This window comes from Hyla sarda, chromosome 6 (genome assembly GCF_029499605.1).
Source record: "Hyla sarda isolate aHylSar1 chromosome 6, aHylSar1.hap1, whole genome shotgun sequence".
NCBI lineage: Eukaryota > Metazoa > Chordata > Amphibia > Anura > Hylidae > Hyla > Hyla sarda.
In genome coordinates, this window is record NC_079194.1 from 133,697,388 (window position 1) to 133,710,665 (window position 13,278).

The 13,278-nt window shown below is 43.9% G+C and overlaps 1 protein-coding gene across 3 annotated transcripts in view; it reads right to left on the minus strand.

The window, feature by feature from the left end:
* Nucleotides 1-5,462: 5,462 nt before the first annotated feature.
* The window catches only part of POC1A (POC1 centriolar protein A), a 38,011-nt gene continuing 30,195 nt past the window's right edge, over nucleotides 5,463-13,278 (minus strand). For 2 of the 3 annotated variants that reach the window (XM_056525054.1, XM_056525053.1), the window contains exons 9-11: nucleotides 13,033-13,176; nucleotides 8,637-8,798; nucleotides 5,463-5,635 (exon numbers count right to left, since the gene is read on the minus strand). In XM_056525054.1, coding sequence (XP_056381029.1) covers nucleotides 5,543-5,635; nucleotides 8,637-8,798; nucleotides 13,033-13,176 — 399 coding nt within the window. In that variant the 3' untranslated portion in view covers nucleotides 5,463-5,542. The remainder of the gene's footprint in view (nucleotides 5,636-8,636; nucleotides 8,799-13,032; nucleotides 13,177-13,278) is intronic. The other variant, XM_056525055.1, reaches the window with a different exon arrangement.

Below are 13,278 nucleotides of genomic sequence, written 5' to 3' on the forward strand. Positions count from 1 at the left end.
TTAGGGTACAGTCACACGGGCGGAGGTTGACAGCGAGTTTGCTGCATCTCAATCTTGCAGCACTCCCTGTAAACCTCTGCCCATGTGAGTGTACCCTGTCCATTCACAATGGGGGGAGGGGGGGGGGAGAACATCCAGCTGTTGCAAAACAATAACTCCGAGCATGCCCTTTGGCTGTCCGTGCATGCTGGGAGTTGTAGTTTTGCAACAGCTGGAGGCACACTGGTTGCGAAACATGGAAACAGACTCAGTGTTTCGCAACCAGTGTGCCTTCAGCTGTTGCAAAAACTTCAAATCTCAGCATGCAGTGACAGCAGAAGGACATGCTGCAACATGTAGTTATGCAACAGCTGGAGGCATACTGCTACAACTCCCAGCATGCCCTTTGGCAGTCCGTGCATGCTGAGGGTTGTAGTTATGCAACAGCTGAAGGCACACTGGTTGCAAAACACTTGAAAGTTTTTTACTTAACTTAGTGTTTCCAAACCAGTGTGCCTCCAGCTGTTGCACAACTTCAATTCCCAGCATGCATGGTCTGTCAGTGCATGCTGGGCGTTATAGTTTGGAGGCACAGCTGGAGGCACACGGGTTGGGAAAAAGAGTTAGGAAACGAACAATGTTTCCCAACTAGTGAGCCTCCAGCTGTTGCAAAACTAATTCCCAGCATGGCCAGACATGCTGGAAGTTGTATTTCGGCAATATCTGAAGGGTCAGATGTTGACGAACTACAACTCCCAGCATGCTTGGGCAGTCTGGGCATGCTGGGAGTTGTAGTTTTGCAACAGCTGGAGGTCCACAGTTTGTAGACCACTGTATAATGGTCTCCAATCTGTGGTCATCCAGATGTTACAGAACTACAACTCCCAGCATGCCTCGACAGAGTGGGCATGCTGAGATTTGTAATTTTGGAACATCTGGAAGAGCACAGATTGGAGACCATTATACAGTGGTCTCCAAACTGTGGCCCTCCAGATGTTGCAAAACTACAACTCCCAGCATGCCCAGAAACCCAAAGGCTGTCTGGGCATGCTGGGAGTTGCAGTTTTGAAACTCCCAGAGGCAGCGGTGAGATCGCTTTACGCCAATCTCACTGCTGCCAATGAAGATGCCGCCCTGCTGCTGCAAACTCACCACCGGGGACGCACCACCTCCAGGACCGCGTGAGGACGCCGCTCGCACCGGGACCGCTCGGGACACCGCATGGCCGGGTAAGTGACGCCAGGGGACGGGTAAGGGACACTTAGCAGAGCGGTGTGTGTCCCGATCCCCGTGATCCGGACTCACACACCGCGCTGCTATCAGCTAGTCATATTTGACCATCTGATAGCAGTGATCGCTGGGGGGGGATGAAACCCCCCCGTGGTCACATGGTAAGATGGCTGGTTATCAGTGATAGCCACCATCTTACCGGGCGCTGGGGAAAAGTATAACGGAAAGCAGTAAATTGTAAAAATAAAAGGAGAATGATCTACAGTGTTAAGTGGATTACAAAGCTATTATAATGTGACGGATCTTGTTCAATGATAAGTAAGATATCAAACATTTCCTATGTAAATGTATTAAATTGTTGGATCATAAAATAACAATATACAAGTGATCTAATGAATAACTGAACTGTTAACAAATATTCTATATGCAAATTATTTTCAAAGTGCTTTGGAATAACCAAGGAGTAAAAATATAAAGCAACCAAATGAGGAATTGAGATAGGAAAGTGATAACATTCTGGTGGTTCCTTAGTAGAACTTTCCTTCAGAAATAGAAAGGATTTCGCTACGTGCAGTTAAAGTTGGCTTATATTTATGGGGAAAAAGACGCACGTGCGTCAAAATTTTTGGTGCAAAGGAAAAGTACGCAGGTAATAAATCCATGTGTACTATAGATGTCACTCCAAGGTACCCTGATTCAGCCACATCTGGAGGACATGCTCTACCAAAACGTGCGCAAAAAAATGCGCAAAAAAAAGGGCTTGCGCAAAATTTTGCGCAAAAAAATACACACAAAACAGGGGTAAAATCTTTGATACATGTCCCCCACTGTGTACATTACTCCAGAGCTTTTCCCACTATTCTTCTAATGTATGTGCACTGTGACTCCTGTAGCAGAATAGAGAGTGCAGCTCTGGAGTAATGTATGTGTACACTGACTCCACCAGCAGAATAGAGAGCACAGCTCTGGAGTAATGTATGTATGTAGACAAGCAGAATACTCCAGAGCTTCTCTCATTCTGCTAGTGGGGTCACTGTGTACATTACTCCAGAGCTTTTCCCACTATTCTTCTAATGTATGTGCACTGACTCCTGTAGCAGAATAGCGAGTGCAGCTCTGGAGTATAAGGCCCCTTTCACACTGCCGCTGTGCCCTGCCAGAAAATGGCTGTTAGGCTCTTTTTTTTTTATTTATTTTTTTTTTTTGATGTCTTTAATGTTAGTTATCCGGACGGGGCCCGACAGATCCCTTTTACTATTATGGGGTCCGTCGGGTGCCGTTGTTTTTTCTTAGCGGGAGAAAAAGTCATATAATTTTTTTTTCTCCCACTATTCTCCAGTTTTCCTGACCGGTGTTGCACTGTCATGTTCAAACGGCAGTCTGAAAGAATCCTCATGGCTCCTTATGCTGCGGATTTGCAGACAATGGACCCCAGTGTGTCTCAGATGTGCCTGCTTAATAATTATTCCACTTTATTTACATAACTTTTCATCCTTCCGCCAAAAAACAGAATAAAAAAAAAAAAAAAAAGTAATTGGTCATCTGTACCCAAAAGAATACGTACAAAGGAGTACAGCTCAAAACAACAAACAACTGCAAACCCAAGCCTTCACACAGCTACAGAAAAAAAAATGTAAAAAAATACTGGTGTAGTGAAGAAGACTGTTCCCTGTAGAGAAATGTGTCCAAGCAGCTGATAAATGCTGAGTCAGCAAAGCCACTGTGACTGGCTGAGACACACACACCCGCCCTATACTATTGGTTGGGGGGGGGGGGGATGTGCAGCCTCGCTCAGCTCAGGATTTGGCGCCAGCTTCCTGGGCACATTTCACTACCCCCAATCTCTCCGCTCTCACAATGGAATATAGCAAACTGTATCCTCTCTATGAGAGTGGAGAGATCAGGGCAGAGAAATGGAGAACAGGGATGGTAAGAATTGTGTCCCCGCTGCTGCAGCTCACTCTCGCCACTGCTGTAAAACTGTGAACCCAATCCGCACGGCTCTCATCAGCCTGGAGGATGTAGAAATCTGTGTCCCCCCTGCTGGCTCTCTCCATTCCCTGCAGCGAGGATGTAGAAATCTGTGTCCCCCCTGCTGGCTCTCTCCATCTCCATTCCCTGCAGCGAGGATGTAGAAATGTGTGTCTTGGGGTGCAGAGGCAGGAGAGACCGCTATCCATCACCGCTCTCCTCTGCCTCTGATTACCACTTCTTCAAATCAGTGTACCCATGCCTCACTGCTTCCCCACAGATTTTCTACATCCTCGAGGCAGGGGAGAGCAGGGATCGCGCCCTCCCTTGCCTCTGCACGGGGGACACTGTCACGGGGAAGCAGTGAGGTGCGGGTACACTGATTTGAAGAAGCAGTAATGAGAGGCAGGGGAGAGCGGTGATGGATAGCGGTATCTCATGCCTCTGCACTAAGGGACACACATTCTTACATCCTCGCCGTGGGGATCGGGATCCAGGCTGATGAGAGCCAGCAGTGGGGACACACATTTCTACATCCTCCAGGCTGATGAGAGCCGTGGGGATCGGATTCAGAGTTTTACAGCAGAGGAGAGAGTGAGCCGCAGCAGCAGGGACACAGTTCTCATCATCCCTGTTCTCCACTTATGTCCCAATCTCTCTGCTCTCATAGGGGGAGATTTATCAAAACCTGTGCAGAGGAAAGTTGCCCATAGCAACCAATCAGATCACTTCTTTCATTTTTAACTAGACCTCTGCAAACTGAAAGAAGCAATCGGATTGGTTGCTATTGGCAACTGGGCAACTTTTCCTTTGCACGGGTTTTGATAAATCTTCCCCATAGAGAGGATACAGTTTGCTTTATCCTGCTGTGAGAGCGTGGAGATCGGGGTGTAGTGAAATGTGTCCATTGAGCTGGCGCCAAATACCAAGCAGAGCGAGGCTGCCCCCCCCCCCCCCCAAACAACCAATAGTATAGGGCGGATGTGCGCGTCTCAGCCAATCAGTGACCTGCTGACTCAGCATTTATCATCAGCTGCTTGGACACAATTCTCTACAGGGAACAATTTTCAAAGTGGGGGGGGGGGGGGGAACCAAAATCCTAAATATCAGTGTCCTGAAGGCCACAATAGTCAGTAACATTAAGGAGTTAATGTGTGTCCCAAGGTGACACTTCTCATGTCTACTTATCAGTGGGTGGAGGTTGTGTCAGAGTGATGTGGAAGTTACACACAAAACCTTATAGCAAGAAACTTCCTCCTAAAGTTGTGAAACCACAAACAAGAAATGTGCTAATAGTATTGTTGAGGCCAATGAGGAAATTATTGCAGTAAGATGTCCTCGTAATAAAGGCGATAAGTGACCATATGATCAGGATCTGCTGTAGAGAGGTGGGCGTCTGTGCCCCCCTATGGGAGCACTGGGTGATAACCAGTATGGCTGCTACTACAGTTTAACAGATAGGAGACAGGCTTGCTTCAAATAGGTGGTAGGTAAACATGGCGCTGGACAGCCCCACCACCTCTTTGAAGTAAGCCCATCTCCTATCCGCTGTATTGTCATGTGGAATGGCTGCAGGGCGATAACTTTATGCCTTCTTCAATGGTTGTGTTTGGGGTACACAACTTACTGGGGTAAGCGTATTCCTCACCCCGTTCTTTCCCTTATCGCCTGGATTTACTACGCTATGTAGCGCTCTGTCTGAGGTTTAAAGGGGTACTCCAGTGGGAAAAGCATTTTTTTAATCAACTGGTGCCAAAAAGTTAAACAGATTTGTAAATGACTTTTATAAAAAAAAAATCTTAATCCTTCCAGTACATATTAGCTGCTGTGTACTACAGAGGAAATTCTTTTCTTTTTGGATTTCTTTTCTGTCTGTCCACAGTGCTCTCTGCTGACACCTCTGTTCATTTTAGGAAATGACCAGAGCAGCATATGTTTGCTATGGGGATTTGCTTCTGCTCTGGACAGTTCCTAACATGGACAGAGGTGTCAGCAGAGAGCAATGTGGTCAGACAGAAAAGAAATCCAAAAAGAAAAGAATTTCCTCTGTAGTATACAGCAGCCAAAAAGTACTGGAAGGATTAATATTTTTTTAAATAGAAGTTATTTACAAATCTGTTTAACTTCCTGGCACAAAAAAAAGAAAGTTTTCCACTGGAGTACCCCTTTAAACGTGACTATTGATCCAACCATAAAGGAAGTGAAGCCGATCACTGCCGACTGCTGTCAGGACTTATATAAGCAACACAAAATAAACAAAGGGTGGGAAATATAAAACCCAACAAAAACTATTTATTGATAAAATATTTTATATTTACAGTAAAAAAGGATAAAATAAGCTTTGTACACGAGTACAGCACCATCATGTGTCCATGCTGGGCCTCTTCTGCCTTTCCATACATTCTCTCAGTTTGTCTTCAGTCAGAGAGAGTCTCTGCTCTAAAATACCTACGGTCTAGAAAAGAGAGGGAAATAAAAGAATATATATGAGGATAAGGGGCTCTTCACAGTGTTGATCATCAGGGAGAACTGGGCCGCAGCGATTTCCCACCTCAACAGGTGATTGGCTGAGGGGGCTGTTACTCCTGAGACCAGGTTTAGCATAAATGGAGTACCCCTTTAACCCCTTAACGACGCAGGACGTATATTTACGTCCTGCGCCGGCTCCCGCGATATGAAGCGGGATCGCGCCGCGATCCCGCATCATATCGCGTGGGTCCCGGCGCTAATCAACGGCCGGGACCCGCGGCTAATACCACACATCGCCGATTGCGGCGATGTGCGGTATTAACCCTTTAGAAGCGGCGGTCAAAGCTGACCGCCGCTTCTAAAGTGAAACTGAAAGTATCCCGGCTGCTCAGTCGGGCTGTTCGGGACCGCCGCGGTGAAATCGCGGCGTCCGGAACAGCTGATCGGACACCGGGAGGGCTCTTACCTGCCTCCTCGGTGTCCGATCGACGAATGACTGCTCCGTGCCTGAGATCCAGGCAGGAGCAGTCAAGCGTCGATAATGCTGATCACAGGCGTGTTAATACACGCCAGTGATCAGGATGAAAGATCAGTGTGTGCAGTGTTATAGGTCCCTATGGGACCTATAACACTGCAAAAAAAAAGTAAAAAAAAAGTGTTAATAAAGGTCATTTAACCCCTTCCCTAATAAAAGTTTGAATCACCCCCCTTTTCCCATAAGAAAAATAAAACAGTGTAAAAAAAAAATAAAAATAAACATATGTGGTATCGCCACGTGCGTAAATGTCCGAACTATAAAAATATATCATTAATTAAGCCGTACGGTCAATGGCGTACGCGCAAAAAAATTCCAAAGTCCAAAAAAGCGTATTTTGGTAACTTTTTATAACATTAAAAAGTGATCAAAAAGTCAGATCAAAACAAAAATCATACCGATAAAAACTTCAGATCACGGCGCAAAAAATGAGTCCTCATACTGCCCCGTACGTGGAAAAATAAAAAAGTTATAGGGGTCAGAAGATGACATTTTTAAACGTATAAATTTTCCTGCATGTAGTTATGATTTTTTCCAGAAGTGCGACAAAATCAAACCTATATAATAAGTAGGGTATCATTTTAATCGTATGGACCTACAGAATAATGATAAGGTGTAATTTTTACCGAAATATGCACTGCGTAGAAACGGAAGCCCCCAAAAGTTACAAAATGGCTTTTTTTCGATTTTGTCGCACAATGATTTTTTTTTCCGTTTCGCCGTGCATTTTTGGGTAAAATGACTAATGTCACTGCAAAGTAGAATTGGCGACGCAAAAAATAAGCCATAATATGGATTTTTAGGTGGAAAATTGAAAGGGTTATGATTTTTTAAAGGTAAGGAGGAAAAAACGAAAGTGCAAAAACGGAAAAACCCTGAGTCCTTAAGGGGTTAAAGGGGTACTCTGGTGAAAACCTTTTTTCTTTTAAATCAACTGGTGGCAGAAAGGTAAACATATTTGTAAATTACTTCTATTAAAAAAATCTTAATCCTTCCAGTACTTATTAGCTGCTGAATGCTACAGAGGAAATTCCTTTCTTTTTGGAACACTGATGACATCACGAACACACTGCTCTCTGCTGACATCTCTGTCCATTTTAGCAACCCTGCATAGCAGATGTATGCTAAGGGCAGCATGGTGGCTCAGTGGTTAGCACTGCTGCCTTGCAGTGCTGAGGACTTGGGTTCAAATCCCACTAAGGACAGCAATAAATAAAGTTATTATTATTATAACAACGTCGGCAGAGAGAACTGTGGTCGTGATGTCATCAGAGAGCATTCCAAAAAGAAAAGGATTTCCTCTGTAGTATTCGGCAGCTAATAAGTACAGGAGGGATTAAGATTTTTTAATAGAAGCAATTTACAAATGTTTAACTTTCTGCCACCAGTTGATTTAAAAGAGAAAAGGTTTTCACCGGAGTACCCCTTTAAGTAGGTAGCTTTAATATTTCTATCTCGGCATAATACACAAGTGACATTTATCCTTCCATCCACGGAATAGATCAATCTCAGCCTATAACATTTCCTCTTATATTTTTTTTTAATTTTATCTCTTCCAGTAGTTTGTGTTAAAGAGTACCTCTCATAATCTTGTTAAACTTTATAATCCTCCCAGTTCACTGCCTCATCATGATAAACTACCCCCTGCCTTTATTTTTATAAATTTTTTAGTTTTCTACCTTGATATTGCTCTGTATTCTCTGCTCAGTCTCAGTCAGAGTCACAGACCGGGAAGGGGGGTTACCCAGCAGGTGTGACATCATTTGAAGTCATAAAGGGGAGAACTTCCTCCCTCACTCTGCTACACACAGCCCAGAGCATATCAGTGTGTGAGATGAGCTATGATTGGATAAGGCTGCACCCCCCCCCCCTCATCAGCATTTCCTGCTTTTGGACTTCTGCCAGGCAAGCAGGAGTGAGTCCAAAGTCTGTGCAAAAGATGGGTGAAAAAGTAGGGAGACACCAAGTGGCAGTTTTTTTTTTTTTTTTAAACACAAAACAGAAAAGTAAAAATTTTTAAACAAAGTACATTAGAAAGATTTTTTTTATTTACCATAAGGAGTGCAATAGCAAGTTACTTTTAATGAGAGTGCCCATTTAATAGATGCCACATTCGTGCATCCCCGCCTCTCCCATAGAGCTGTATGGAGGGGGCGTGTCATCGATCTCAATTAGGTTGACAACACGCCCATTAGCCGCAGGAAGGCCGGGTCCCCGTACAGGAGATCGCGGGGGTCCCCAGCAGTACAACCCCCCACGGGATCAGACACTTATCCCCTATCCTGCTATGGCTGCAGTACTCTTTAGAGTGAGCATTCGATTTATGAATAAGGAAGCTCAGAATGAACAGATAAGAATCTCTCATATGGGAGGTGCAGCAGTACACAGAAATATACAGTGAGTACATGACAAAGAGGGGTGTAAGGCTTCTATGACTGATGGACGTTCCTACCTGAGTAAGAATATCTAACTGTCCAACGATGTGCTCCAGAGTGTTGGCGACATTCCGCATATTGTAGTCATCAGGTTGAGATTTTGGTCTACAGTCGGTAGACTGGGGTCTAGGTGGGATGGGGCTCCTTCTGTCCTCCAAACTCACCATGGTATTGTGAGGCTGGGAAGACACCAGACAACGTATGTAATAACACATAAATTGACTCCTTTCATTGAGCAAAAGCTGTGTAAACTGGTAACTGAAGGCCAACTCCATGCCACGTAAATGCAAATCTCACTCCCTACCCCCAGGTGAAAAGCAAAAAAACATCCAGCCTTCTCCACATTAAAGGGGTATTACAGCTATGCAAAATGTATCCCCATTATCCACGCAGTCTTCCGGATAAGGCCAGTCTCTTTACTCTGATCTTCTGGCCCCCACCTTCTGAGAGGAACTGGCTTTGGGAGTGACAGCACAGTCCACCAATCACGCACTGCAGCAGTGTCCCACGTGAGCTGGTGACTGGCTGAGGGGGCTGTCACTCCTGAGACCAATTTGACAGTTAATCTGCTGGGACCTAGCGCACCGGGGTGTACATTTACTTCCTGTACATGACGCAAGCATCGGAACAGTGCTCGCATCATGCATGCCAGGCCCGGCTGCTATCAGTAGCCAGGAACCCGCCGGTAATGGTGATCACACTGATGGCAGCCATTAACCCCTCAGATGCAGTGATCAATACAGATCGCGGCAATGCAGCACTTTGATTGAATGATCGGATCACCCGCGGCACAGCCACGGGGATCTGATCATGCAAGAGGACGGAGGTCCCCCCACCTGCCTCTCTCCCGTGGTGGTCTTCTCTGGTCTGACATCGAGCAGACCAGAGAATAAGATCGCCAATAATACCGATAAGTACTATGCCTATGCATAGCACTGAACAGTATTAGCACTCTATTAATCGCTATAAAGTAAAGAAGCGGCACTCCAGAATCAAATGAAGGTTGTGTTTATTCACCCATCATGTGCAGAGATGCGACGTTTCAGCCTCACAATGAGGATTTTCTCAAGCAATTATGTGTTACATCACTTCCTTTTATATATAAAAAAAAAAAAAAAAAAAAAAAAAAACAGTGACATCATTGTCATACATACATACATATAACAAAACAATTAAAGTGCAAATATTCACCATCAGTGGCAATACCTTTCCATATATATAAATCCAGTGTACAGTGACATTATAATACATCATATTCCAATGTATATCGTGCTATATAAAGCGTCATCGCATATAAATCATACATAGTTATTGTATAATTTCAGCTCAGTGGGCCGTCCTTACACTGCTCACCTCCTCCGCTGTCATGTAGCCACGAGATTATTCGTTTGTATACAAACAAACTGCGCAAGTACGGAAGCTCCCTTCAACGTCATATCAGACGCGTCACGGATCACCGTGTTCGCGCATGCGCGGATTCAATGTAACAGAATGCTGTGCCTGTAACAAGTCGGCCGTTATCTGGCGCATGTGCATCCATGTCCTTCTCGGCCATCTTAAGCCAGGGCAGCGATCCCATCTATCAACAAGGTATATGTGCAATATCAATAGGCTCCATGAAATGTGAAAAACAAACTGTTTAGCCACCAGCAAGTCTGTATTATCAAGTGAAACCAAAAATATAGGGCAACAGAACAATTTGTGTGCAGTGAGTAAATGCATAGGGCAACTATATATTCGAGGTGAGTATATATATTTTTTCATTAAGAGGGCATCCCACAATGTGGACTAATTAATGCCACATAATATGGACAAGTTTACCATTACATATACGTTAGACTACATAAGTTTATGGAACCCTCCACACACATCCATATACATTCATGCATGAAGGTAGTGTGTCAGGCTCCCCCCATAATCAGTCTATCACCAAAAATGGGAAGAGGACCCATAACCCCTGGTCCGTCCCGAGGCTGTCAAACAGCCACATCGGGCCCGTCCCTGGGGTAATAATTGACACTTATTGGAAGAAAGCACATGGACAACATAGTCCTAGCACCATTTGGACCACATAGTCCTATCGGTGTTTGGTTCGCATCTTAGCGTCACGCAAAATATTAGTGAAGGGGACCATAAACTGTAATCAAGGTTTAATATCAAGTAATACTATCTAATTCAGGATGACCACCTGTGAACCTACCGCTCACCTATACAAGGCCGCCACTCCACATATCTCAATCATCACACCATATGTCATGAAAACTATTTTATTATACAATAACTATGTATGATTTATATGTGATGATGCTTTATATAGCACGATATACATTGGAATATGTTTTATAAAGTCACTGTACACTGGATATATATATATATGGAAAGGTATTGCCACTGATTTTGAATATTTGCACTTTAATTGTTTTGTTATTATATGTATATGAGACAATGATGTCACACTGTTTTTTGATATAAAAGGAAGTGATGTAACAGATGATAATTGCTTGAGAAAAGCCTCATTGTGAGGCTGAAACGTCGCATCTCTGCACATGATGGGTGAATAAACACAACCTTCATTTGATTCTGGAGTGCCGCTTCTTTACTTTTTGCTGGAGTTTCCTTGGTTTGGGGTCAAGACCTGAGAAGCAGAGCACCCGCTGGTGAGCTATAAGCTCTACATTATACAGTGCCGATTTCTCCATTCCTTGAGGTGTTTGGACTATTAATCGCTATAAATAGTCCCCTATGGGGACATAAATAGTGGGGGGAGTAAAGATAAATAAACAAATAAAATAAATTAAAAAGGCCGTCCCCCAATAAACCTTTGCGCTTTGACCATTCGGTTTAATTAACATTATATTTTAATAGTTCGGACTTTTATGCATGCAACAATACCACACACGCTTAGGCTTTATTTTTTTTACATATTACTATTTTAAAAATGGGAAAAGGGGGGGGGGGTGATTTTAACTTTTATTAAGGGGTTAATGCATTATATTTTTTTTTTTAACTTTTTTTTTTGTTCCCCACAGGGGACTATGACATGCAATCTTTGGATTGCATACACTGATAAATGCTTCTCCATAGGAGAGCATTGATCAGTGTCATCGGTGCTCCAATGCTTCAGCCTAGCATAGGTCAACGCAAGGCTGGAGCACTGATCAGATGACAGAGAAAAAGGTAAGACAGCTCCCCCCGTCCTCTCAGCTTATATGGATGCCGCGGTTTTGCCGCAGCAGTCCCGATCAGCCCACTGAACTAGCCAGGAATGGGAATAACCTTGAGAATAACAGATTGGCGACGTCTGGCATTAGCCGTGGGTCCTGGTTGCTTAACCTGCTGAGCGGGCGTCCGCAAGTACAATAATATAAAAAGTAGGTAATCATGGCTATTTTAATTGTATTGACCCACAGCATAAAGAAAACGTAATTTTTACCATAAGGTGTTCAGAGTGCAAACCAAAGCCTCTAAAATATGCAAGACATCAGTTTTCATTTCAATTTCCTCATACAATAATTGAGTTTACTGTACATTTTATGGTAAAATAACTGATGTCATTACACAGTACAGTTAGTCACACAAAAAAACCAAGCCCTTACATGGGTCTGTGGATGGAAATATAAAAGAGTTATGATTTTTAGAAGGTGAGGAGAAAAAAAAAAAAAAAAAAAAAACGCTAAAATAAAATTGTCTGTGTCCCTAAAGTCAAAATGGGCTGAGTCTTTAAGGGGTTAAGCCCTTTCCTGTGGGTAGGGGACAGGTATGCCATAACCGGAGTACCCCTTTAAGTACGTGGTTTCAATATTTTGATTGCTGCAAAATACTCAACTGATAGGTCAATATAGTAACAAACAAACAAGAAAATGTCCCTGAGGGTCTCAGGGTAATAGTGTATTGATCAACCTTTAAGGGGGTGCCCCCTCTCGGGGATAGACCCTTACTAGATACCCTCCCCTAAAAAACAACTTTTATTCAATTCGTATAAAATATAATAACCCCTACACACGTTTTAAAATTATCAGCAATGCAGTGCTGTGCTTCAGAGGGGGTATTATTATGACCCCCTACTGTGTCCGGTATCACTGGAGCTATGGTACTAAATTATTGTGTATAATTGGTGTGCTTTGTATCTGCAACACCTAACCATGAACTACCAGTCCTCTTATAATTCAACCTGCCGCTGGTTAAAACTCATTCAGAACCTCCCCGACGTTTCGCGGAGAAATCCGCTTTGTCAAGGGTTGCGAGGCAGTAACAAGACAACTGCCCGATAATCAGACTCAGGATTCCTATTCCTGCCGGATAAAGACATGTCACCATATCTAGCACATGTAGGAATAAGACTACAACGTGTGGCTGGTGAGTCCCAATATCTTAGCCTAGTCATGTGTATAGCCCTGATAGATTTCACCTTACCCCCTCATGTGCTGGGTCTGCTTGGGGTTGGAGCAGGGTACTACTTGCTTTGGTCTCTGCGCCGGTCATGAACACATCTCGTCTGTTGTGCTTCATTACGTCGCTGTACGTAGAGGAATCAAAGTTTGTTTTCCAGACCATGATCTAGGCAGAATAGAACATGTGTGAGCGGTGCGCACTCTCATCAGCCTCTTCGGTGTGTGCCACACACACAGGGGAGTCTTATCAATACCTGTATGACAGGAA